This window comes from Pecten maximus, chromosome 8 (assembly GCF_902652985.1).
Source record: "Pecten maximus chromosome 8, xPecMax1.1, whole genome shotgun sequence".
NCBI classification, from domain to species: Eukaryota; Metazoa; Mollusca; class Bivalvia; order Pectinida; family Pectinidae; genus Pecten; species Pecten maximus.
This window is the reverse complement of record NC_047022.1, coordinates 42,559,911-42,587,559: the sequence shown is the minus strand read 5'-3', so window position 1 is coordinate 42,587,559 and position 27,649 is coordinate 42,559,911. Positions and strand designations below refer to the sequence as shown.

The following is a 27,649-nucleotide window of genomic DNA, read 5'->3' as shown; positions in this document are numbered from 1 at the left end:
AATGGGTAGGTACATGTAGATAAACTCCTCACCTTAATGGGTAGGTACATGTAGATAAACTCCTCACCTTAATGGGTAGGTACATGTAGATAAACTCCTCACCTTAATGGGTAGGTACATGTAGATAAACTCCTCACCTTAATGGGTAGGTACATGTAGATAAACTATAGGATCAAATCCAAACTCCTCACCTTAATGGGTAGGTACATGTAGATAAACTCCTCACCTTAATGGGTAGGTACATGTAGATAAACTCCTCACCTTAATGGGTAGGTACATGTAGATAAACTCCTCACCTTAATGGGTAGGTACATGTAGATAAACTCCTCACCTTAATGGGTAGGTACATGTAGATAAACTATAGGATCAAATCCAAACTACTCACCTTAATGGGTAGGTACATGTAGATAAACTATAGGATCAAATCCAAACTCCTCACCTTAATGGGTAGGTACATGTAGATAAACTCCTCACCTTAATGGGTAGGTACATGTAGATAAACTCCTCACCTTAATGGGTAGGTACATGTAGATAAACTATAGGATCAAATCCAAACTCCTCACCTTAATGGGTAGGTACATGTAGATAAACTCCTCACCTTAATGGGTAGGTACATGTAGATAAACTCCTCACCTTAATTGGTAGGTACATGTAGATAAACTCCTCACCTTAATGGGTAGGTACATGTAGATAAACTCCTCACCTTAATGAGTAGGTACATGTAGATAAACTCCTCACCTTAATGGGTAGGTACATGTAGATAAACTCCTCACCTTAATGGGTAGGTACATGTAGATAAACTCCTCACCTTAATGAGTAGGTACATGTAGATAAACTCCTCACCTTAATGGGTAGGTACATGTAGATAAACTCCTCACCTTAATGGGTAGGTACATGTAGATAAACTCCTCACCTTAATGGGTAGGTACATGTAGATAAACTCCTCACCTTAATGGGTAGGTACATGTAGATAAACTCCTCACCTTAATGGGTAGGTACATGTAGATAAACTCCTCACCTTAATGAGTAGGTACATGTAGATAAACTCCTCACCTTAATGAGTAGGTACATGTAGATAAACTCCTCACCTTAATGGGTAGGTACATGTAGATAAACTCCTCACCTTAATGGGTAGGTACATGTAGATAAACTCCTCACCTTAATGGGTAGGTACATGTAGATAAACTCCTCACCTTAATGAGTAGGTACATGTAGATAAACTCCTCACCTTAATGGGTAGGTACATGTAGATAAACTCCTCACCTTAATGGGTAGGTACATGTAGATAAACTCCTCACCTTAATGGGTAGGTACATGTAGATAAACTCCTCACCTTAATGAGTAGGTACATGTAGATAAACTCCTCACCTTAATGGGTAAGTACATGTAGATAAACTATAGGATCAAATCCAAACTACTCACCTTAATGGGTAGGTACATGTAGATAAACTATAGGATCAAATCCAAACTCCTCACCTTAATGGGTAGGTACATGTAGATAAACTATAGGATTGTGATTGGCATCGTAAGCATGTTTAGCGCTAGGTTATTAGATTGTATGCGTATAACATGCGATATTTGTATTTGCGCTGTATGGCAAACTAAGAAATCGTCCGTGTATTTTCACATATAACTAGTGTTAACTTAGCATTATGATTATTTAATTGTGACTGGACATCTCTTAAGTATTGCCAATCAAGGTATTACCTGAAAACCTGCGACCTCACGCTAGGTAAGCAGGCCACGCGAGGTGTCGCTTGCGGTAAAGTTGAAAGGATTGGCTGCCCGATCTTGCTGAGTGACGTGAAGAGCATTCATATCCAGTCAAAACAATCCACAGGTGTCCCATTTAGTGTGGATAATTTTGCAGGTATCAACTATGTTTGGTAGATAATACGACTGGGCATATTTAAAAGCAGACATGTTAATGTTCTGACCTAATTTTACCAACATATAACGCCTATTTTTACAGTAGTGCTTTCGTAAACGCAACAGGTTATGTAGACTACTTTTGATGTATTAAAGAGACCATTTATTACAATAATATAGCGATAGTTTCTGATTCAGATAAAAAATATAACCATGCAAAGATTATACTGTACAAATATTTAACTTTTGTGTCACAAATGAAACGTGTACTGTACTGTTTTTGGGCCTACTGTAGCTACGCATTAGGCCTAACCGAGCGGCTTCACGCAATAGCCATCATAATTATCGCGAAATGAAGAAGGTTTAACGATCAATTAACATTGAATTAATAAAAAACTATCATTTTACTAACTTAAAAATTGTGCCATTGTTCAGACCGCCGTTGTTACGTATCAGATTTACGATGGTGTGTTTGTGTCTAATGATTTCACTCTGCCTCGAATAGTTCGAACTCACGCTTATTTTCTGAAGCATAATTTCGAATAATTCGAACTGGTTCGTCAATATTTATTTAATTTTGTTCGAACTAACCAGAGGTTTACCGTAGGTACATGTAGATAAACTATAGGATTATGATCAAATCCAAACTACTCACCTTAATGGGTAGGTACATGTAGATAAACTATAGGATTTTTACAGTGAAGATAGTGTACAGGAATCGTAGAAAGGAAAATAGTTCCAGAAAGAAAGCATTTCGTATAAAGTTTTCAAACATTAGTTATTTAAGTATTTTGTAAATTCAGAAAACCTCTATCAAAATTCAGATGTTTACTCTTCAATACCTAACAATGACGTATGCATTGTTCCTGTTATTTTTTCTCAATTAAACTCTTGGTAAATCCCTGGAATGAAGCATATTGAAATGATGTTTAAAACAGTAAGTAACAAATCATAAGGACTGTTATAGCTATATCTAAGATTTTTATTTCGTTGATATATGGTTTTAAATTGATTTCCCTTTTAGTAATAGTGAAAATAGTATCAACTAAATCCCTAGAAAAAGCAAATTTATTTCAGAACACCTAATATAATGCTGTTAAAAAAAAATTGTTTGTTTGTAGGATTTCTTGGTCCCAAGATTAAGTTTATATGTTAATTGAGACAAGATGATGAGGGAATATACCGGGTAGGTGAGGGAATATACTGGGTAGGTGAGGGAATATACTGGGTAGGTGAGGGAATATACAGGGTAGGTGAGGGAATATACCGGGAAGGTGAGGGAATATACCGGGTAGGTGAGGGAATATACTGGGTAGGTGAGGGAATATACAGGGTAGGTGAGGGAATATACAGGGTAGGTGAGGGAATATACCGGGTAGGTGAGGGAATATACTGGGTAGGTGAGGGAATATACTGAGTAGGTGAGGGAATATACTGGGTAGGTGAGGGAATATACTGGGTAGGTGAGGGAATATACCGGGTAGGTGAGGGAATATACAGGGTAGGTGAGGGAATATACTGGGTAGGTGAGGGAATATACCGGGTAGGTGAGGGAATATACTGGGTAGGTGAGGGAATATACCGGGTAGGTGAGGGGATATACTGGGTAGGTGAGGGAATATACCGGGTAGGTGAGGGAATATACTGGGTAGGTGAGGGAATATACCGGGTAGGTGAGGGAATATACCGGGTAGGTGAGGGAATATACTGGGTAGGTGAGGGAATATACTGGGTAGGTGAGGGAATATACTGGGTAGGTGAGGGAATATATCGGGTAGGTGAGGGAATATACCGGGTAGGTGAGGGAATATACTGGGTAGGTGAGGGAATATACTGGGTAGGTGAGGGAATATATCGGGTAGGTGAGGGAATATACTGGGTAGGTGAGGGAATATACTTGGTAGGTGAGGGAATATACTGGGTAGGTGAGGGAATATACCGGGTAGGTGAGGGAATATACCGGGTAGGTGAGGGAATATACTGGGAAGGTGAGGGAATATACCGGGTAGGTGAGGGAATATACAGGGTAGGTGAGGGAATATACCGGGTAGGTGAGGGAATATACCAGGTAGGTGAGGGAATATACCGGGTAGGTGAGGGAATATACTGGGAAGGTGAGGGAATATACCGGGTAGGTGAGGGAATATACTGGGTAGGTGAGGGAATATACTGGGTAGGTGAGGGAATATACCGGGTAGGTGAGGGAATATACCGGGTAGGTGAGGGAATATACTGAGTAGGTGAGGGAATATACCGGGTAGGTGAGGGAATATACTGGGTAGGTGAGGGAATATACTGGGAAGGTGAGGGAATATACCAGGTAGGTGAGGGAATATACTGGGTAGGTGAGGGAATATACTGGGTAGGTGAGGGAATATATCGGGTAGGTGAGGGAATATACTGGGTAGGTGAGGGAATATACCGGGTAGGTGAGGGAATATACTGGGTAGGTGAGGGAATATACAGGGTAGGTGAGGGAATATACCGGGTAGGTGAGGGAATATACAGGGTAGGTGAGGGAATATACAGGGTAGGTGAGGGAATATACCGGGTAGGTGAGGGAATATACAGGGTAGGTGAGGGAATATACCAGGTAGGTGAGGGAATATACCGGGTAGGTGAGGGAATATACAGGGTAGGTGAGGGAATATACCGGGTAGGTGAGGGAATATACAGGGTAGGTGAGGGAATATACCAGGTAGGTGAGGGAATATACCGGGTAGGTGAGGGAATATACCGGGTAGGTGAGGGAATATACCGGGTAGGTGAGGGAATATACTGGGTAGGTGAGGGAATATACTGGGTAGGTGAGGGAATATACTGGGTAGGTGAGGGAATATACTGAGTAGGTGAGGGAATATACCGGGTAGGTGAGGGAATATACAGGGTAGGTGAGGGAATATACCGGGTAGGTGAGGAAATATACAGGGTAGGTGAGGGAATATACTGGGTAGGTGAGGGAATATACAGGGTAGGTGAGGGAATATACTGGGTAGGTGAGGGAATATACCGGGTAGGTGAGGGAATATACAGGGTAGGTGAGGGAATATACCAGGTAGGTGAGGGAATATACCGGGTAGGTGAGGGAATATACTGGGTAGGTGAGGGAATATACCGGGTAGGTGAGGGAATATACTGGGAAGGTGAGGGAATATACCAGGTAGGTGAGGGAATATACTGGGTAGGTGAGGGAATATACTGGGTAGGTGAGGGAATATACCGGGTAGGTGAGGGAATATACCGGGTAGGTGAGGGAATATACCGGGTAGGTGAGGGAATATACTGGGTAGGTGAGGGAATATACCGGGTAGGTGAGGGAATATACTGGGTAGGTGAGGGAATATACTGAGTAGGTGAGGGAATATACTGGGTAGGTGAGGGAATATACTGGGTAGGTGAGGGAATAAACCGGGTAGGTGAGGGAATATACCGGGTAGGTGAGGGAATATACTGGGTAGGTGAGGGAATATACCGGGTAGGTGAGGGAATATACCGGGTAGGTGAGGGAATATACCGGGTAGGTGAGGGAATATACCGGGAAGGTGAGGGAATATATCGGGTAGGTGAGGGAATATATCGGGTAGGTGAGGGAATATACTGGGTAGGTGAGGGAATATACTGGGTAGGTGAGGGAATATACTGGGTAGGTGAGGGATTATACTGAGTAGGTGAGGGAATATACCGGGTAGGTGAGGGAATATACTGGGTAGGTGAGGGAATATACTGGGTAGGTGAGGGAATATATCGGGTAGGTGAGGGAATATACTGGGTAGGTGAGGGAATATACAGGGTAGGTGAGGGAATATACAGGGTAGGTGAGGGAATATACAGGGTAGGTGAGGGAATATACCGGGTAGGTGAGGGAATATACAGGGTAGGTGAGGGAATATACCGGGTAGGTGAGGGAATATACCGGGTAGGTGAGGGAATATACCGGGTAGGTGAGGGAATATACCGGGTAGGTGAGGGAATATACTGGGAAGGTGAGGGAATATACTGGGTAGGTGAGGGAATATACTGGGTAGGTGAGGGAATATACCGGGTAGGTGAGGGAATATACTGGGTAGGTGAGGGAATATACCGGGTATGTGAGGGAATATACCGGGTAGGTGAGGGAATATACCGGGTAGGTGAGGGAATATACCGGGTAGGTGAGGGAATATACCGGGTAGGTGAGGGAATATACCGGGAAGGTGAGGGAATATACAGGGTAGGTGAGGGAATATACCGGGTAGGTGAGGGAATATACTGGGTAGGTGAGGGAATATACTGGGTAGGTGAGGGAATATACCGGGTAGGTGAGGGAATATACTGGGTAGGTGAGGGAATATACCGGGTAGGTGAGGGAATATACTGGGTAGGTGAGGGAATATACTTGGTAGGTGAGGGAATATACTGGGTAGGTGAGGGACTATACCGGGTAGGTGAGGGAATATACTGGGTAGGTGAGGGAATATACCGGGTAGGTGAGGGAATATACTGGGTAGGTGAGGGAATATACTGAGTAGGTGAGGGAATGCTGTAATGTCCTCATTCTTCTGAATATCTGATTTTATGCAAGCTGAATCAACTGTGATACCATGATTAGTACAGAAAGTCTATAAGATAGGTAAGATGAGGTTTGGTGATTTATTTACAGGTCAGAGAGGTCAACTGACGCAGGAGACAGAGCTGCTGGAGTCCCTCATACAGAAAATAAATCACCAGATGGGCAGTAGGGGTAAGAGTGAGCTCATCGCCCAGAGCACTGAACTTGTACAGCTCTTCAAACATGTCAACAGAAAACCAATGGCATCTTTTGTCACCGCAGCAGTCCCGGCAGACTTTACCAGGTAGTTCTTTTATCATTACTCCAGCATATCTAATATATTTTTAGCCCACCATCATCAGATGGTGGGCTATTCAAATCGCCCTGCGTCCGTGGTCCGTCGTCCGTCCCTCCGTCCGTAAACAATTCTTGTTATCGCTATTTCTGAGAAAGTGTCGATGGGATCTTTCTCAAATTTCATATGTAGGTTCCCCTTGGTGCCTAGTTGTGCATATTGCATTTTGGGACCGATCGGAAAACAACATGGCCGACAGGCAGCCATCTTGGATTTTGACAATTGAAGTTTGTTATCTCTATTTCTGAAAAAGTATTGAAGGGATCTTTCTCAAATTTCATATGTAGGTTCCCCTTGGTGCCTAGTTGTGCATATTGCATTTTGGGACCAATCGGAAAACAACATGGCCGACAGGCAGCCATCTTGGATTTTGTCATTTGAAGTTTGTTATCTCTATTTCTGAGAAAGTATTGAAGGGATCTTTCTCAAATTTTATATGTAGGTTCCCCTTGGTGCCTAGTTATGCATATTGCATTTTGGGACCGATCAGAAAACAACATGGCCGACAGGCAGCCATCTTGGATTTTGACAATTGAAGTTTGTTATCTCTATTTCTGAGAAAGTATTGAAGGGATCTTTCTCAAATTTCATATGTAGGTTCCTCTTGGTGCTTAGATATGCATATTGCATTTTGGGACCGATCAGAAAACAACATGGCCGACAGGCAGCCATCTTGGATTTTGACAATTGGAGATTGTTATCGCTATTTCTGAGGAAGTACTGAAGGGATCTTTTTCAAATTTCATATGTAGGTTCCCCTCAGTGCCCAATTTTGCATATTGGGACCAATAGGAAAACAACATGGCCGACAGACAGCCATTATAGCTAAATCTTAAATTCTGTATATAGGTTCCCCTTGTTTGAAAAGTACTAGAGGGCTGTTTCTGAATTTACACAGATAAGTAAGACTTAGAGGAAGGGAAAAGTAGGGAAAAGATCAATCTGACATGGAACCTATAAAGATCATTCAATGGTGGGCGCCAAGATCCCTCTGGGATCTCTTGTTTATTATTATTGCCTCTTACAATATTCTCGTCAGAAAATTTCTTCTTGTAGTTTCCATGTAGGGACTGTAAGAGAAAATTTAGATAAAAATAGACTTGGATCTATCATGTGTGATGTCTTCTGTAACCAACAGTGACTGATTTCACCAGATCGGTAATGTTAAATTTCAGAAATGTTAGAATTTACCCTTTCACATTTAGAAAATCTGAAGCAATTCATAATCTTTAGATGTGTATGTATAGATATATACAAGTAATTCATATATAATCATTAAATGTGTATGTATAGATATATACAAGTAATTCATAATCATTAGATGTGTATGTATAGATATACAAGTGACGTATTGATTACAGTGAGATTGTGCCACAGTATGATACCAGTACATTTGTGATGAAGAAATTCAGTGGACTACAACAGAGAGCAGACCCTGTCTATAGTCAGCCCCTACACGTATCAGGTCTCAGCTGGAGACTAAAAGTCTACCCAGTAAGTTCAAGCATACTTAGACCTAGGTGAAGATCTATCAAATACACAAAGATTTTAACCCAGCACAGTTTGTTATGAAAACATAATAAAATTGTTCAGTTTTCAACTGTTGTCCAAGTAGTCACACTGGATTCATTTTCAGCAGGCAAGATTTATCAACAGAAACTTGTGAGAGGCCATTTTCATAGAATTTTCTATTTGAATTTACTTATAGAGTTATGTAAAAGTTCTGATGTAAGATGTGTTTTCATGCTTTTGTGTACAGGACGGTAATGGTGTTGTGCGGGGAAACTACCTGTCTGTCTTCCTCGAGTTGTCTGCTGGCCTGTCAGAAACATCAAAGTAAGTACCTACAATATATAACATCCTAAAATACAAACTTGGTCGAACATCAAAGTAAGTACCTACAATATATAACATCCTAAAATACAAACTTGGTCGAACATCAAAGTTAGTACCAACAATATATAACATCCTAAAATACAAACTTGGTCGAACATCAAAGTAAGTACCTACAATATATAACATCCTAAAATACAAACTTGGTCGAACATCAAAGTAAGTACCTACAATATATAACATCCTAAAATACAAACTTGGTCGAACATCAAAGTAAGTACCTACAATATATAACATCCTAAAATACAAATTGGTCGAACATCAAAGTAAGTACCTACAATATATAACATCCTAAAATACAAACTTGGTCGAACATCAAAGTAAGTACCTACAATATATAACATCCTAAAATACAAACTTGGTGAAAGAAAAAAAAACATAGAAACTATTGTCTAAAAATTTATACTCAAAGATATCAAACTGAAACATGGCCAAAAAGTAAAATCTGCCACATGTGTATAAGTGTACAAACATATTAGTATAATGATAAAATCTGCCACATGTGTATATGTGTACAAACATAATAGTATAATGATAAAATTTTAGTCATAATATTGGGACTTGTAACATGCTACACATCTCTACGATAATCCAGTTACTGTAATAAACTCAGGAAAGAGAATATACTATATATGTTGTAAAGACACATTTTAACTGTCAAGTTGTGATAACTCTGCCCCTTTAGGTACAAGTACCATATTTAGCACTGATATATTGTGATATTTCTACCCCTTTAGGTACAAGTACCATATTTAACACATATATAACGTGATATTTCTGCCCCTTTAGGTACAAGTACCATATTTAACACATACATAATGTGATATTCTGCCCCTTTAGGTACGAGTTCCATGTTATAACATAATGTAATATTTCTGCCCCTTTAGGTACAAGTACCATATTTAACACATATAACGTGATATTTCTGCCCCTTTAGGTACGAGTACCATATTTAACACATATAACGTGATATTTCTGCCCCTTTAGCTGGTACGAGTACCATATTTAACACATATATAACGTGATATTTCTGCCCCTTTAGCTGGTACGAGTACCATATTTAACACATATATAACGTGATATTTCTGCCCCTTTAGGTACGAGTACCATATTTAACACATATATAACGTGATATTTCTGCCCTTTTAGGTACGAGTACCGTGTGGAAATGGTCCATCAAGTCTCCCGAGACAGTAGTAAAAACATTGTCCGAGAGTTTGCATCTGACTTTGAGGTTGGAGAATGCTGGGGATACAATCGCTTTTTCCGTCTCGATTTACTCGCTAGTGAGGGATACCTAGATACAGAATCAGATACACTGATTCTCCGGTTCCAGGTGCGACCTCCGACCTTCTACCAGAAGTGTAGGGACCAGCAATGGTAGGTATAAAACACTAGTTACAGGATGTCATCATCATCGTCATCATCATCATTGTCGTCGTCATCGTTGTTGCTGTCATATTCATCTGTATTCAGACTGACAAGATTTACCATTATCTATTCCCAAACATCTAGTAAAATGGAGAAGTTGGTTGTTTTGGTCCTGTAATCACAAAATGTTTCTTACTTTAAGTTTGTATGAACTGCAGAACTTGAGAATATTAGTTAGAGAGTATTAACTTAAGAATATGTTCTTTGGAGTTAATAAATTTTGTGGTAACAGGGTAAGGCCATAAAAATGTTGCTTTATCTTTGAACAGAAGTGTAAAGTATATCAGTCAAAAGTTGTGAAATAAAGAAAATGTAAACCTTCAAAATATCGATATATCAAACAACATCAACGATGCTGCATTGGGAAGTCTGTAATAGTATTAACAGAAATAGAGAATAAAAAAAAACAGTTTCTGAGAGATTTTCTCAGCGAGTTGAAATAATCAGATGGATGAGTTTCAGATTGAGGTGATTATCATCCCAGTAAGTTTTACTTAGAAATTAGAATAACATGGTTTTCATGAAATTTATTTGACTGAAAAAAAAAATCATGAATTCATGTCATAACATTTTAACCTGCTCCCTATTTATGTTTGGTAAAGGGGAGTATAGTAATCACATTGTTTTGTATCTAATTGTACACGGAGAGCATGTTTACAAAATATCAAAGGAACTCAAATCTAGATCAAAGGTCACATTTGACCACTTTCTAATAAAAGAGTTTGTTTGTATCATGTTCCCTTGGGAAGATTCATTACACTGATTTGGGATTAGATATATATATATGTATGTTAGGATCAATTCTCTACATTACAATACCTAGATTTGCTTATAAATATTATTATGTACAATGTGGTAAATCTAGCCTTATTTTGGTTCCATGGCAATATTCCAATGTATTGTACTCAAAAAAGATACACTACCACCATAGAAACCAGATATATTGAACCAAGTCTACACTACCACCATAGAAACCAGATATAATGAACCATGTCTACACTACCACCATAGAAACCAGATATATTGAACCATGTCTACACTACCACCATAGAAACCAGATATAAGGAACCATGTCTACTCTACACCACAGAAACCAGATATATTGAACCGTGTCTACACTACCACCATAGAAACCAGATATATTGAACCATGTCTACACTACCACCATAGTACCACCATAGAAACCAGATATATTGAACCTTGTCTACACTACCACCATAGTACCACCATAGAAACCAGATATATTGAACCGTGTCTACACTACCACCACAGAAACCAGATATATTGAACCATGTCTACACTACCACCAGAGTACCACCATAGAAACCAGATATATTGAACCATGTCTACACTACCACCATAGAAACCAGATATAATGAACCTTGTCTACACTACCACCATAGAAACCAGATATATTGAACCATGTCTACACTACCACCATAGAAACCAGATATATTGAACCATGTCTACACTACCACCATAGAAACCAGATATAATGAACCATGTCTACACTATCACCATAGAAACCAGATATATTGAACCATGTCTACACTATCACCATAGAAACCAGATATATTGAACCATGTCTACACTATCACCATAGAAACCAGATATAATGAACCATGTCTACACTATCACCATAGAAACCAGATATAATGAACCATGTCTACACTACCACCATAGAAACCAGATATAATGAACCATGTCTACACTACCACCAGAGTACCACCATAGAAACCAGATATATTGAACCATGTCTACACTAACACCATAGAAACCAGATATATTGAACGATGTCTACACTACCACCATAGAAACCAGATATAATGAACCATGTCTACACTACCACCACAGAAACCAGATATAATGAACCATGTCTACACTACCACCATAGAAACCAGATATAATGAACCATGTCTACACTACCACCATAGAAACCAGATATAATGAACCATGTCTACACTACCACCATAGAAACCAGATATAATGAACCATGTCTACACTATCACCATAGAAACCAGATATATTGAACCATGTCAACACTACCACCATAGAAACCAGATATAATGAACCATGTCTACGCTACCACCATAGTACCACCATAGAAACCAGATATAATGAACCATGTCTACACTACCACCATAGAAACCAGATATATTGAACCATGTCTACGCTACCACCATAGTACCACCATAGAAACCAGATATATTGAACCATGTCTACACTACCACCATAGAAACCAGATATAATGAACCATGTCTACACTACCACCATAGAAACCAGATATAAGGAACCATGTCTACACTACCACCATAGAAACCAGATATATTGAACCATGTCTACACTACCACCATAGTACCACCATAGAAACCAGATATATTGAACCATATCTACACTACCACCATAGTACCACCATAGAAACCAGATATATTGAACCATATCTACACTACCACCATAGAAACCAGATATAATGAACCATGTCTACACTACCACCATAGAAACCAGATATAATGAACCATGTCTACACTACCACCATAGAAACTAGATATAATGAACCATGTCTACACTATCACCATAGAAACCAGATATAATGAACCATGTCTACACTATCACCATAGAAACCAGATATAATGAACCATGTCTACACTACCACCATAGAAACCAGACATATTGAGCCATGTCTACACTACCACCATAGAAACCAGATATATTGACCCATGTCTACACTACCACCATAGCACCACCATAGAAACCAGATATATTGAACCATATCTACACTACCACCATAGAAACCAGATATAATGAACCATGTCTACACTACCACCATAGAAACCAGATATAATGAACCATGTCTACACTACCACCAGAGTACCACCATAGAAACCAGATATATTGAACCATGTCTACACTAACACCATAGAAACCAGATATATTGAACGATGTCTACACTACCACCATAGAAACCAGATATAATGAACCATGTCTACACTACCACCATAGAAACCAGATATAATGAACCATGTCTACACTATCACCATAGAAACCAGATATATTGAACCATGTCAACACTACCACCATAGAAACCAGATATAATGAACCATGTCTACGCTACAACCACAGAAACCAGATATAATGAACCACGTCTACACTACAACCACAGAAACCAGATATATTGAACCATGTCTACACTACCACCATAGAAACCAGATATAATGAACCATGTCTACACTACCACCATAGAAACCAGATATATTGAACCATGTCTACGCTACCACCATAGTACCACCATAGAAACCAGATATATTGAACCATGTCTACACTACCACCATAGAAACCAGATATAATGAACCATGTCTACACTACCACCATAGAAACCAGATATAATGAACCATGTCTACACTACCACCATAGAAACCAGATATAATGAACCATGTCTACACTACCACCATAGAAACCAGATATATTGAACCATGTCTACACTACCACCATAGTACCACCACAGAAACCAGATATAATGAACCATGTCTACACTACCACCATAGAAACCAGATATATTGAACCATGTCTACACTACCACCATAGTACCACCATAGAAACCAGATATATTGAACCATATCTACACTACCACCATAGTACCACCATAGAAACCAGATATATTGAACCATATCTACACTACCACCATAGTACCACCATAGAAACCAGATATATTGAACCATGTCTACACTACCACCATAGAAACCAGATATAATGAACCTTGTCTACACTACCACCATAGAAACCAGATATATTGAACCATGTCTACACTATCACCATAGAAACCAGATATAATGAACCATGTCTACACTATCACCATAGAAACCAGATATATTGAACCATGTCAACACTACCACCATAGAAACCAGATATAATGAACCATGTCTACACTACCACCATAGAAACCAGATATATTGAACCATGTCTACACTACCACCATAGTACCACCATAGAAACCAGATATATTGAACCATATCTACACTACCACCATAGTACCACCATAGAAACCAGATATATTGAACCATATCTACACTACCACCATAGTACCACCATAGAAACCAGATATATTGAACCATGTCTACACTACCACCATAGAAACCAGATATAATGAACCTTGTCTACACTACCACCATAGAAACCAGATATATTGAACCATGTCTACACTATCACCATAGAAACCAGATATATTGAACCATGTCTACACTATCACCATAGAAACCAGATATAATGAACCATGTCTACACTATCACCATAGAAACCAGATATATTGAACCATGTCAACACTACCACCATAGAAACCAGATATAATGAACCATGTCTACACTACCACCATAGAAACTAGATATAATGAACCATGTCTACACTATCACCATAGAAACCAGATATAATGAACCATGTCTACACTATCACCATAGAAACCAGATATAATGAACCATGTCTACACTACCACCATAGTACCACCATAGAAACCAGATATAATGAACCATATCTACACTACCACCACAGAAACCAGACATATTGAGCCATGTCTACACTACCACCATAGAAACCAGACATATTGACCCATGTCTACACTACCACCATAGAAACCAGATATATTGACCCATGTCTACACTACCACCATAGCACCACCATAGAAACCAGATATATTGAACCATATCTACACTACCACCATAGTACCACCATAGAAACCAGATATATTGAACCATGTCTACACTACCACCATAGAAACCAGATATATTGAACCATGTCTACACTACCACCATAGAAACCAGATATATTGAACCATGTCTACACTACCACCATAGAAACCAGATATATTGAACCATGTCTACACTACCACCATAGAAACCAGATATATTGAACCATGTCTACACTACCACCATAGAAACCAGATATATTGAACCATGTCTGTTTTAGGTACATCAATCAGCTGGAGTCAGCACAAGCTCAGAACATGGGACAACTGAACCATCTGAAGGAGGTCAGTATCTGTCCATCTTTTCCATTGAAGTACAATTAATATTCTATCTTCAGTGAAATCTCTGTTTTCTCTAGCCGATCATGAAAAGTTTCATCAAAGTCAATACAGCAAATGTATTGGTTACAATGACCTAGAATTAATCTATTTACATTGTACAGTATTATGATATATCAAGTCTAGGTCACTGTCACCTATACATCTGCAGTACTGACTTTGATGCAACTTTTATGATTAGCTCCATTTCATTGGTTAGATAATGCCTGGTTCACACTATTTCCATCAAAGCTGAGGAAGGAGCTTGTTTACATTTCACAAACATTTATCTCTGTTCTTATTTATATATTTTTTTTTTGTTAGCGTGTTCTACTGATGGAGATGTCCAGAGGTAAAGGGTCGAGCAAACGAGCAACCACATCAGCAGGTAAGTTTACTAAGATATATACAATGTACAGACACAGACTTTGTTCTTCATAAAGACACCCTAACTTTGTAAAACATTAAATTAGTAAAATGATACTTTGCTGGGAGGAACTTTTTGTGACCCTACATGCCCAGGACCCACTGTACAGTTATAGCTTAGATACTGTAGGTAATTATTACACCCCACCACCCATCAATTATCAGTAGTTTGTTTCACCTGTAAAAGGTTTACATATTTCCTGTGAAGTGATCACCATCCTTTGTTCTAATAAGTGATTCAGGTCCCTTAAGCTCTTTCTGATATAGCTCAGTACTCCCAGTACACAGAAAACTTCCCACATTTTTTGTTGTTGTAAATGGTGATATTTAATTACTTTACTTTAGACTCTCCACTGCCCCTAATTGACCCCCATGGGGGAGATAATCCATCCATACAGCACCCTATCCTACACCCGAAACCCATCCACCCAGGCACGGGATCAGAAATCGAGATTGAGAGGTCAGATGAGGAGAATTTGGAGACAGACTCGGACTCAGACACGACAGACTCTAATGAGGTAATATTTATAAAACTTCAATAAAACAAATGATAATATAATTCAAAATTTATATAAAACAAATCATAATGTAACTCAAAATCTGCAAGATAAATGCAAAATATGAAGACATACATCAACATGGAGACTTGTGTAAAATGTACAGCAAGCCTAAAACCAGGGCCCACAAAGCTGGTTAGGCTAATCACAGTTTTAACAACAATTTTTTTATCCAGATGAAATTATTTCTGGCAAAAAGTATTCTAACGAAATTTTATGAAATTCTTCAGCACTCTTCAGTCTCTTCCTACCTTCCTGTTTTAAGAAATATACACAAAGAGATTTTGAAGTAAAGGATAAATGAGATTTTAAATAATAAAGTGATTGTTATGCTAATAACCTTTTGGACAACAACTGTAGAACAACTGCATTTTAGATTTTCTATAGTTTTTAAAAAGTTTTACAAATAAGAAACTGGATACACATCATTGAAAATTTGGGAAAGGAAAATTAGATGGGTGTTGGATGGCACTGGCTATGCCCGTGCTTGGTAATAATGTAATTGCACACAGTAAGTCAAGTAATCATGAAATTAAAGAGTGTCTTAGGAAACATATTAGCATTGTTGTTGACTGGGATATTGAGATTGATTTGTCCACCTTGTAGGAGCTGAGTCAGTATTCTATAGAGGACTTGGATGACATCGGAGAGCCAGGAATACAAGCTGCCATTACAGAGAACAACGACGAAAACGACATCGACGAGGAAACAATGTACTTTATTACACTCTATATACAAAAATTATGTTCTTATTTAAGAATATGTGTAAATATGAAATTTGCTAATGATACACAATGAGATAGTGACTTTAAGTCTTGAGCTAAACATTAAGTGGATATTCATATCAAACAAAACATCAAATAAAATTGAGTACGGATTATATCAGTTAAAACAATATCAAATGTAAACAATGCATTTAGAAGGCTTAATCTATAACAGTAAATGTAATTTTAATCTCCCACAATGGTAATACATTTAGTACTTTTTATTGTGACAGGTCGTTAGACAATGATGTGGAGAACAGTATCACCTGGGAGGAGAATGACCTTGACCGGCGAGGCAACAGTGCTTCAGCCACGGCCAAGTCATCATCCAACATCACTGGTTCAGAGAACCGGTAAGTACAGACCAGTTAAAACATGAAAATGTTGGGATCTAAAACCTGTCAAACATTATGTGTTCTAATATCCCAGAGTGTCCTAAGGTACTTCAAGATTTCTGTATGTAGAGGGAAATGAATTAATACCAGTTGATATAATTTTGATGAATAATTCTGTTTTCAACTTTGTTTACATATCATAGAAGTTTAAGTGACTGGATATTTATATTTATGGAGTAAGAGTACAAAAAGCAGGAAAATATATTGTTCACACATGTTCTCTGTCAGAGTGAAGAAACTGGATTTGTATTTATTATTGTTTTCACATGTTCCCTGTCAAGAGTGAAGAGACTGGATTTGTATTTATTATCTGTATAATTACAGGTCAGGCGATGAGGAGACTTTACTAATGCAGTTTCTACAAGATCGTACTCAGGACAGAGACTGGACACCCAGTTTAGCAGGTCTGTCACTGATAAAGAGTAGTCATAAAAAATACAAACAAGCATCATGATCTCATACATTGATATAATTAATAGGAAACAATTCTTTCCTCTATGTGATAGGACCAGTTACTATCTGTGATGGGAAGCAATTCTTTCCTCTGTGTGATAGGACCAGTTACTATCTGTGATGGGAAACAATTCATTTCTCTGTGTGATAGGACCAGTTACTATCTGTGATGGGAAACAATTCATTCCTCTGTGTGATAGGACCAGTTACTATCTGTGATGGGAAGCAATTCTTTCCTCTATGTGATGGGACCAGTTACTGTCTGTGATGGGAAACAATTCATTTCTCTGTGTGATAGGACCAGTTACTATAAATGATGGTGTGTGATAGCACTAGTTACTATCTTTTGATGATTCGACAGGTGGAGGTGACAGCTGTCTGGGTGCTGATTGGCTAGAGACTGTCCAAGCAGCACTAGCCCTGACCAAAGAAAAACCAAAGACAAGTCGAAAGGAGAAGACCCCACCTAATACCGATCTCATGCTGGAGAACATCAGAGCTCGCTTCTCTGAGCTCGCCACATCTACACTGGCAGTCGCCGACTCTGCAGTTACAAATGAGACAGAGGCAAAAGCCATGGTCACAAAGCCAAACAAAAATGGTAAGGTGAAGGTCACTCAGGTAATAGTCACGAGAAGTGAGAGTAAAAAAATTCTGTAGATGATAAACCCTTTTCTGTCCAATAGTAAAATTAAAACAAAGCATATGATATTTTTTTGTCCTGCAATAAGCTTATCCCCTACTTTGAGGCAATGTGTTTAACTTTTATTGCTGTCAGCAAGTGTAGGGATCAAGTCATACATTCTATAAGTCATAATTTGGGTTCCATATAAGCTGTGGATAAACAGCGAGCCTATCATAATCTTAGGGGTTTTCTCTGACACTAATATGAGCTGTCATTATGTTATAGAGCCTGACGGTCATGTGACACACCCAGCCAACGATTCCATAGAACAGTTTCCTCTGTCTGATAACTCAATGGACGGGGAGGACTTGCCTGCCTCCAACTTCCAGAACACACTCTACACAACCATAGTCCAGTCTAGGTAAGATGTCCAGTCTAGGTGATTTGTCCAGTCTAGGTAAGTTGTCCAGTCTAGGTAATCTAGGTAAGATGTCCAGTCTAGGTAAGTTGTCCAGTCTAGGTGAGATGTCCAGTCTAGGTAAGGTGTCCAGTCTAGGTGAGATGTCCAGTCTAGGTAAGATGTCCAGTCTAGGTAATCTAGGTAAGATGTCCAGTCTAGGTAAGTTGTCCAGTCTAGGTAAGTTGTCCAGTCTAGGTAAGATGTCCAGTCTAGGTAAGGTGTCCAGTCTAAGTGAGATGTCCAGTCTAGGTAAGATGTCCAGTCTAGGTAATCTAGGTAAGATGTCCAGTCTAGGTAAGGTGTCCAGTCTAGGTAAGATGTCCAGTCTAGGTCAGATGTCCAGTCTAGGTAAGTTGTCCAGTCTAGGTAAGTTGTCCAGTCTAGGTAAGATGTCCAGTCTAGGTAAGTTGTCCAGTCTCGGTAAGTTGTCCAGTCTAGGTGAGATGTCCAGTCTAGGTAAGATGTCCAGTCTAGGTAAGAAGTCCAGTCTAGGTCAGATGTCAAGTCTAGGTAAGATGTCCAGTCTAGGTCAGATTCCAGTCTAGGTCAGATGTCCAGTCTAGGTCAGATGTCCAGTCTAGGTAAGATGTCCAGTCTAGGTCAGATGTCCAGTCTAGGTCAGATGTCCAGTCTAGGTAAGATGTCCAGTCTAGGTGAGAAGTCCAGTCTAGGTAAGATGTCCAGTCTAGGTCAGATGTCCAGTCTAGGTCAGATGTCCAGTCTAGGTAAGATGTCCAGTCTAGGTCAGATGTCCAGTCTAGGTAAGTTGTCCAGTCTAGGTAAGATGTCCAGTCTAGGTGAGATGTCCAGTCTAGGTAATCTAGGTAAGATGTCCAGTCTAGGTAAGGTGTCCAGTCTAGGTAAGATGTCCAGTCTAGGTAATCTAGATAAGATGTCCAGTCTAGGTCAGATGTCCAGTCTAGGTAAGATGTCCAGTCTAGGTAAGAAGTCCAGTCTAGATAAGATGTCCAGTCTAGGTAAGTTGTCCAGTCTCGGTACGATGTCCAGTCTAGGTAAGATGTCCAGTCTAGGTCAGATGTCCAGTCTAGGTCAGATGTCCAGTCTAGGTAAGTTGTCCAGTCTAGGTAAGATGTCCAGTCTAGGTAAGTTGTCCAGTCTAGGTCAGATGTCCAGTCTAGGTAAGATGTCCAGTCTAGGTAAGAAGTCCAGTCTAGGTCAGATGTCCAGTCTAGGTAAGATGTCCAGTCTAGGTCAGATTCCAGTCTAGGTCAGATGTCCAGTCTAGGTCAGATGTCCAGTCTAGGTAAGATGTCCAGTCTAGGTCAGATGTCCAGTCTAGGTGAGATGTCCAGTCTAGGTAAGATGTCCAGTCTAGGTGAGAAGTCCAGTCTAGGTAAGATGTCCAGTCTAGGTCAGATGTCCAGTCTAGGTCAGATGTCCAGTCTAGGTAAGTTGTCCAGTCTAGGTAAGATGTCCAGTCTAGGTGAGATGTCCAGTCTAGGTAATCTAGGTAAGATGTCCAGTCTAGGTAAGGTGTCCAGTCTAGGTAAGATGTCCAGTCTAGGTAATCTAGATAAGATGTCCAGTCTAGGTCAGATGTCCAGTCTAGGTAAGATGTCCAGTCTAGGTAAGAAGTCCAGTCTAGATAAGATGTCCAGTCTAGGTAAGTTGTCCAGTCTCGGTACGATGTCCAGTCTAGGTAAGATGTCCAGTCTAGGTAATCTAGGTAAGTTGTCCAGTCTAGGTAAGATGTCCAGTCTAGGTAAGTTGTCCGGTCTAGGTAAGATGTCCAGTCTAGGTAAGATGTCCAGTCTAGGTAAGTTGTCCGGTCTAGGTCAGATGTCCAGTCTAGGTAAGATGTCCAGTCTAGGTAAGATGTCCAGTCTAGGTCAGATGTCCAGTCTAGGTCAGATGTCCAGTCTAGGTAAGTTGTCCAGTCTAGGTAATCTAGGTAAGTTGTCCAGTCTAGGTCAGATGTCCAGTCTAGGTAATCTAGGTAAGATGTCCAGTCTTGGTAAGATGTCCAGTCTAGGTAATCTAGGTAAGATGTCCAGTCTAGGTAAGTTGTCCAGTCGAGGTACGATGTCCTGTCTAGGTAAGATGTCCAGTCTAGGTAAGATGTCCAGTCTAGGTAATCTAGGTAAGTTGTCCAGTCTAGGTAAGATGTCCAGTCTAGGTAAGATGTCCAGTCTAGGTCAGATGTACATTTCAATAGGAGTAGCATCCCATGGTATGTCAATAAAAACATTGTGTCAATAGATATGATTTAGCAGATCAGATCGTTTAGTTGACGATGTATGACGCTAGCGGGTGAACAGATCAGATCGTTTAGTTGACGATGTATGACGCTAGCGGGTGAACAGATCAGATCGTTTAGTTGACGATGTATGACGCTAGTGGGTGAACAGATCAGATCTTTTAGTTGACAATGTATGACGCTAGCTAGCGGGTGAACAGATCAGATCGTTTAGTTGACAATGTATGACGCTAGCTAGCGGGTGAACAGATCAGATCGTTTAGTTGACGATGTATGACGCTAGCGGGTGAACAGATCAGATCGTTTAGTTGACGATGTATGACGCTAGCGGGTGAACAGATCAGATCGATTAGTTGACGATGTATGACGCTAGCGGGTGAACAGATCAGATCGTTTAGTTGACAATGTATGACGCTAGCGGGTGAACAGATCAGATCGTTTAGTTGACGATGTATGACGCTAGCGGGTGAACAGATCAGATCGTATAGTTGACGATGTATGACGCTAGCGGGTGAACATATCAGATCGTTTAGTTGACGATGTATGACGCTAGCGGGTGAACAGATCAGATCGTTTAGTTGACGATGTATGACGCTAGCGGGTGAACAGATCAGATCGTTTAGTTGACGATGTATGACGCTAGCGGGTGAACAGATCAGATTGTTTAGTTGACGATGTATGACGCTAGCGGGTGAACAGATCAGATCGTATAGTTGACGATGTATGACGCTTGCGGGTGAACAGATCAGATCGTATAGTTGACGATGTATGACGCTAGCGGGTGAACAGATAGGCTTTATACAAGGATCACAATACCTAATGACAGTGGTATACTATGAAATTTTCAACAGTTTATCTCTGAACCACCAAGTATTTTGGAATGAACGGTAAATATGACTGGCTAAAGAGGGATGACATGCTTTCATTCATAAGACAATTTACAAGTTAAAGCCTTAATTGCAAATATATCTTCTATAAATCGTTGTTAAGGGGAAAAGTATCAATTAGAATTTAAAGAAAAAATTACCTCAATTATATATTGAGCCTGGTAGTGATGTTTTCTTCTATAAACGATCTCTGTATTATTTTAGTCACAAAACAGAACAAGATGAGAACACAAGGAAAAGGGATTCCACGGTGAAAGGAGCGTCAGGTGGCTCTAAAGATTTAGGTAATTATCCTGGTTACTATCTCTGTAAAGGTTTTTCTGCTGTCCTTGGCTGTGAACATAGATTTATAGAACTAGAGGTATATCTCACAGCTGTCCTTGGCTGTGAACATAGATTTATAGAACTAGAGGTATATCACACAGCTGTCCTTGGCTGTGAACATAGATTTATAGAACTAGACTCCTTAACTGTGAACATAGATTTATAGAACTAGAGGTATATCACACAGCTGTCCTTGACTGTGAACATAGATTTATAGAACTAGACTCGTATCTCACAGCTGTAATTGGCTGTGAACATAGATTTATAGAACTAGACTCCTTAACTGTGAACATAGATTTATAGAACTAGATGTATATCACACAGCTGTAATTGGCTGTGAACATAGATTTATAGAACTAGACTCCTTAACTGTGAACATAGATTTATAGAACTAGATGTATATCACACAGCTGTAATTGGCTGTGAACATAGATTTATAGAACTAGACTCCTTAACTGTGAACATAGATTTATAGAACTAGAGGTATATCACACAGCTGTCCTTGGCTGTGAACATAGATTTATAGAACTAGACTCCTTAACTGTGAACATAGATTTATAGAACTAGAGGTATATCACACAGCTGTCCTTGGCTGTGAACATAGATTTATAGAACTAGACTCGTATCTCACAGCTGTAATTGGCTGTGAACATAGATTTATAGAACAAGACTCATATCACACAGCTGCCCTTGGCTGTGAACATAGATTTATAGAACAAGACTCATATCACACAGCTGCCCTTGGCTGTGAACATAGATTTATAGGACAAGACTCATATCACACAGCTGCCCTTGGCTGTGAACATAGATTTATATAACAAGACCAATATGTATATAGAATATACCTAGGTAGAATTGGATGACTTGAGTAGTAAAACCAGTAAGATTTCTGGTCTGTGTTCAGTAATAAATCAGTAAAACTTGAGATCACAAAGCAATTGGAATGGATAATACAAATTGTTTAAATGGAGCATCTTCAATGATATCAATATGATGAGGATTTTTTTTAACTCATCACCATCAGATGGTAGGCTATTCAATTCATTCTGTGTCCATCCGTATCTTGTATATGACGGATATTAATGCAGATCATTCAATGGTGGGCACCAAAATCCGTCTGGGATATAATTCATGGGTTAAATTAAATCGATATTTAAAGTTGATTTAATTAAACTTTTAAGACTGGCTAATTTTTACCTAATCAATTATTTATAACATTAAAATAGTGTAATTACATAATCATGATATTAATGACTTGATCACATGACGTGACAGAACATGCCATGATAAAACTGTAATCTGTATCATACAGGTTTACCCTGGTCCTTTGGCTTTCTGAACAAAGTCCCTGTACCACCCCCTCCTCGTCCTGAGAGGAAAGACCGCAAGGAGGCTGCAGCTACAACTGCTGCTAGTTGTCAACCAACCACAGAGGAGAGTAAAAAGGAAATGGATGGTAGTGAGGCTGCTGCCGCTGCAGGGACAGCAGCCGTCACCACGGGTAACACTGGACAGAAACCCCAGGGCACTGGTACCTCAGGACCACAGGTCGAGTTTAGTAACAACCAGAACAATGTCAATGAACCAAGGTATTACACTTGTCCACTACTGGTACTAGTTGTGTTCATTTACTTACTGATCTCTAAATGTGTCTATCTTTCCTGTATGCTCCATTTAACAATAAATCTTAATGTTTCTATTGGATGAATTTACACTATTTTTAGTTTTCTATGAAAAATTCAGATTACATACAGTTTTAAATTTGTATTAATAGATAACTTTTATGAATATATTTATATTTATTATATGTAATATTTATTATATTAATATATTTTTACAAATTTACACTAATCAATTTATATATGATTTTGTTGATTCCAGACCAGACAGTGGAGATGACACTTCTGTGGTGTAACAGTTTAGGAATTATCCAGATTATAAAGGACAGATGCAACCTAAGTCAGGGGGACGTCATAAAGAAAACAACCTTCAGAGACAAAAATGTAACATCAGTCTGGGGACCTTGTGAAGAAAATTTTCTTAAACAAAAAATATACAACACAGCAAGACTGTAACAATGACATGGGAACTCGGATGACTTGAGACTTAGGGAAGAATGTGTATGTTTAAACAATAGGAATGCGGGAATCTTTAGGATGTGAGAATCTTTAGGATGTGATATTCTGTAAAGATTTACAAGAGAACTCGGATCACTTGGGACCGAGGGGAGAATGTGTATGTTAGAGCAATAGGATGTGAAAATCTTAAGGATGTGAGAACAGGATGTGAGAATCTGTAGGATGTGATATTGTGTAAGATTTAAGATATAGGGGTTGTATTACTAACCTGTACATGTTAGAACGATTTTGTGTTCACAAGAATTTGTTATAACTCGCCATAGAAATGAACTGTTTACATTAAATGTGACTTGATATCAATACTATGATTGGTAATACCTAACCTAACATAACATCGCCCTGGTCTTTGAAGATTTACGTAGACGAATTGTGACTAAAGTTCACAGTAGACTCCAGACAGAGTGGCCATTTTTCTATGAATCTAAGGACTATATTAAATGTCAGTGTTAGACACAGACAGGAGGGGAAGGATTCCATACTCTGTGATTATGTAAGATAGGGATAATGATTTGTCGGGGGTGGGCGAGAGTTATTGGCTCGCTGGGACGAAGTCCACAGAATCATTACTACACCCCTGACCTCGGTGGCATCCCTTGTCACTAGGTCAACGTTTTCTAAAACAGTGTTTTGTTAATGCTAATGAGGATACAGCTTAGGTTTTTGATATGTGTTCCTAGAGACAAGACCTTCCCATCTGATCTGTACATTTGCAGACTTGTTGACCTTGATCATGACCTTTGACCTACTTTTAAAAAACTAATTCCAAATTTCAACCCACTTGGCGAGCTATGTTGTCTTCCAACATTTCTTGTTTTCTACCAGGGTGGGATTAGTTGTATGTTCCGAAAAATAAATTCTTGAGTTAATCATTGATAAAGTGTTCTCAATTCTCTTTGATTTGATCAAGAGACTGTACGTCATTTTACACAGAAAGTTTATTTAAGCTATGCAAGCGAAGTATCCTTTCCCATTGTCCTTGTGATGTGAATGTATGGGTGAAGACATAAATGTGTAATGTTTTTAATTTATTTTATGTTGTTTTTTGTTTTTTTTGTCAAAAACTGTAGGGCATATTCTGTATCAGAATAACAATACAAGAATGTGTATATCCAGTATACAATTCACAAGTACTGGTAAATATTATAAACAATATGTTTATTTTGAGAGAGAGAAAATAAAAGAATCTCAACATGAACATCAGGTGGAATATCGGGGACATAAAAATGTCATACACATCAGGTGGAATATCGGGGACATAAAAATGTCATACACAAAACAATTGTAACTTGTTCAAAATGTTATACTTTGTGTTTATTTTTTTACATATTCTAACTTTCATCCGCCTATAAATGACCGATACATATGAAAGTGTTTGTATCTCGAACTACAGCGAGGGAAAGTTTGATTCTTCAGTTGGATGTTAGTAGTCAGGACTTAAGACTGTTCAGATGTTTGGGAGGATCCTGTACAGATGTTTGGGAGGATCCTGTACAGATGTTTGGGAGGGTCCTGTACAGATGTTTGTGAGGATCATGTACAGATGTTTGAGAGGATCCTGTACAGATGTTTGTGAGGATCCTGTACAGATGTTTGTGAGGGTCCTGTACAGATGTTTGTGAGGATCCTGTACAGATGTTTGGGAGGATCCTGTACAGATGTTTGGGAGGGTCCTGTACAGATGTTTGGGAGGGTCCTGTACAGATGTTTGGGAGGGTCCTGTACAGATGTTTGTGAGGATCCTGTACAGATGTTTGTGAGGATCCTGTACATATGTTTGGGAGGATCCTGTACAGATGTTTGGGAGGGTCCTGTACAGATGTTTGGGAGGGTCCTGTCCAGATGTTTGGGAGGGTTCTTCCCGTTGGTTTGCCTCATGTTTGATTGTGATATATATTATAGTGATAACCTGCCATTATTCTTTATAGCTTTTATGTTCAGAATTTTTGTAGCATCAGTGCTAAATAATGTGATATTTGAAGAATTTTATGTCTTGTGCTATACCAAGAAATGTTTCCTGATTAATTGTGTAGAATGGAATGTCTGAGTGTACTGGTGGGTGAGTTAGCCGATACTTATTTACCCAGTGATTCCACTGCCACAACTCAAGTTTGTATATAGAGTACACAGAAATTGATGATGGGTTACAATTAAATCATGTGGTACACATGATATGATGATGTCATCATTACTACCCCAGAATAACAAGCTTGTGCTAAGTCCTTTTCCATTGCACTAATAGATGTACATAGTTATGAAATATTGGGAGAGTATTATAAACCTAGGTGCTTTCTTATATTAAACATTTAGTCTGACTAGTCGGCAGAGCTAGAAGGATGAGGATGTGTTGTATTGTGATCACTGATGTAAACATGGAAATTTCTGTGGCAGAAATTTACTCTGTTAAATAGTATTGTGTTTGATTGAAATACATCTATTAAATAGTATTGTGTTTGATTGAAATACATCTATTAAATAGTATTGTGTTTGATTGAAATACATCTATTAAATAGTATTGTGTTTGATTGAAATACACTGTACATCAAAATTTTATTCCTGGCAAAAATAAAAATTGCTGGATTTCAAGGTGGAATGAATTTGTATGAGAATGGATTTCAAGGTGGAATGAATTTGTATGAGAAGAAAAAGAGATCTTTTTCCTATTAATTCAGTGGATATATAAAGTTGGACAGATAAGTGGGCGACCAATTGCAATGAGGCTGGACTTATTTGATAACAGGAACTTGGCTCTTCCTCACAAATTTCCATGGTTACAGTATTAATGTATGTAAGGTGAATTGTGTTTCTAATTTAGTCAAATAAAAAAGTTATCATACATTTTGTTGAGTTCTATCCAAACCTTTAATTTTTGCATTGAACTGCCTTTGGAAAGTTATTGCCCTATAATTCTCAGTTTTAATAAATGTATTTCCATTTCAAATTCAAGTTTTTCTTATATTCAACCTGTATGTGTTATCGCATTTCAAATTGAACTTTAGTGCTGTCAATGGGGCCTGTTTTTTTATGTCGCATCTACAGGCATTCCAAGCAAAACAAGAGATCCCAGAGGGATCTTGGCGCCCACCATTGAATGATCTTTATAGGTTCCATGTCAGATTGATCTTTTCTCTACTTTTCCCTTCCTCTAAGTCTTACTAATCTGTGTAAATTCAGAAACAGCCCTCTAGTACTTTGCAAACAATTTAAGATTTAGCGATAATGGCTGTCTGTTGTTTTCGGATTGGTCCGAAAATGCAACACCAGGGACCAAGGGGAGCC

General features: G+C 38.9%; 1 protein-coding gene across 1 annotated transcript in view; it reads left to right on the top strand.

The window, feature by feature from the left end:
* LOC117333575 (E3 ubiquitin-protein ligase TRIM37-like) overlaps positions 1-27,206 on the top strand; it is a 34,977-nt gene extending 7,771 nt beyond the window's left edge. Inside the window, exons 8-22 of the mRNA XM_033892929.1 lie at positions 6,509-6,701; positions 8,114-8,246; positions 8,512-8,588; positions 9,795-10,025; positions 15,030-15,093; positions 15,451-15,514; positions 15,898-16,070; positions 16,716-16,822; positions 17,107-17,226; positions 17,593-17,672; positions 18,083-18,322; positions 18,632-18,767; positions 22,116-22,195; positions 23,548-23,824; positions 24,117-27,206. Of these exons, the coding sequence (XP_033748820.1) occupies positions 6,509-6,701; positions 8,114-8,246; positions 8,512-8,588; positions 9,795-10,025; positions 15,030-15,093; positions 15,451-15,514; positions 15,898-16,070; positions 16,716-16,822; positions 17,107-17,226; positions 17,593-17,672; positions 18,083-18,322; positions 18,632-18,767; positions 22,116-22,195; positions 23,548-23,824; positions 24,117-24,150 (2,009 nt within the window). The 3' untranslated portion in view covers positions 24,151-27,206. The remainder of the gene's footprint in view (positions 1-6,508; positions 6,702-8,113; positions 8,247-8,511; positions 8,589-9,794; positions 10,026-15,029; positions 15,094-15,450; positions 15,515-15,897; positions 16,071-16,715; positions 16,823-17,106; positions 17,227-17,592; positions 17,673-18,082; positions 18,323-18,631; positions 18,768-22,115; positions 22,196-23,547; positions 23,825-24,116) is intronic.
* Positions 27,207-27,649: the final 443 nt, after the last annotated feature.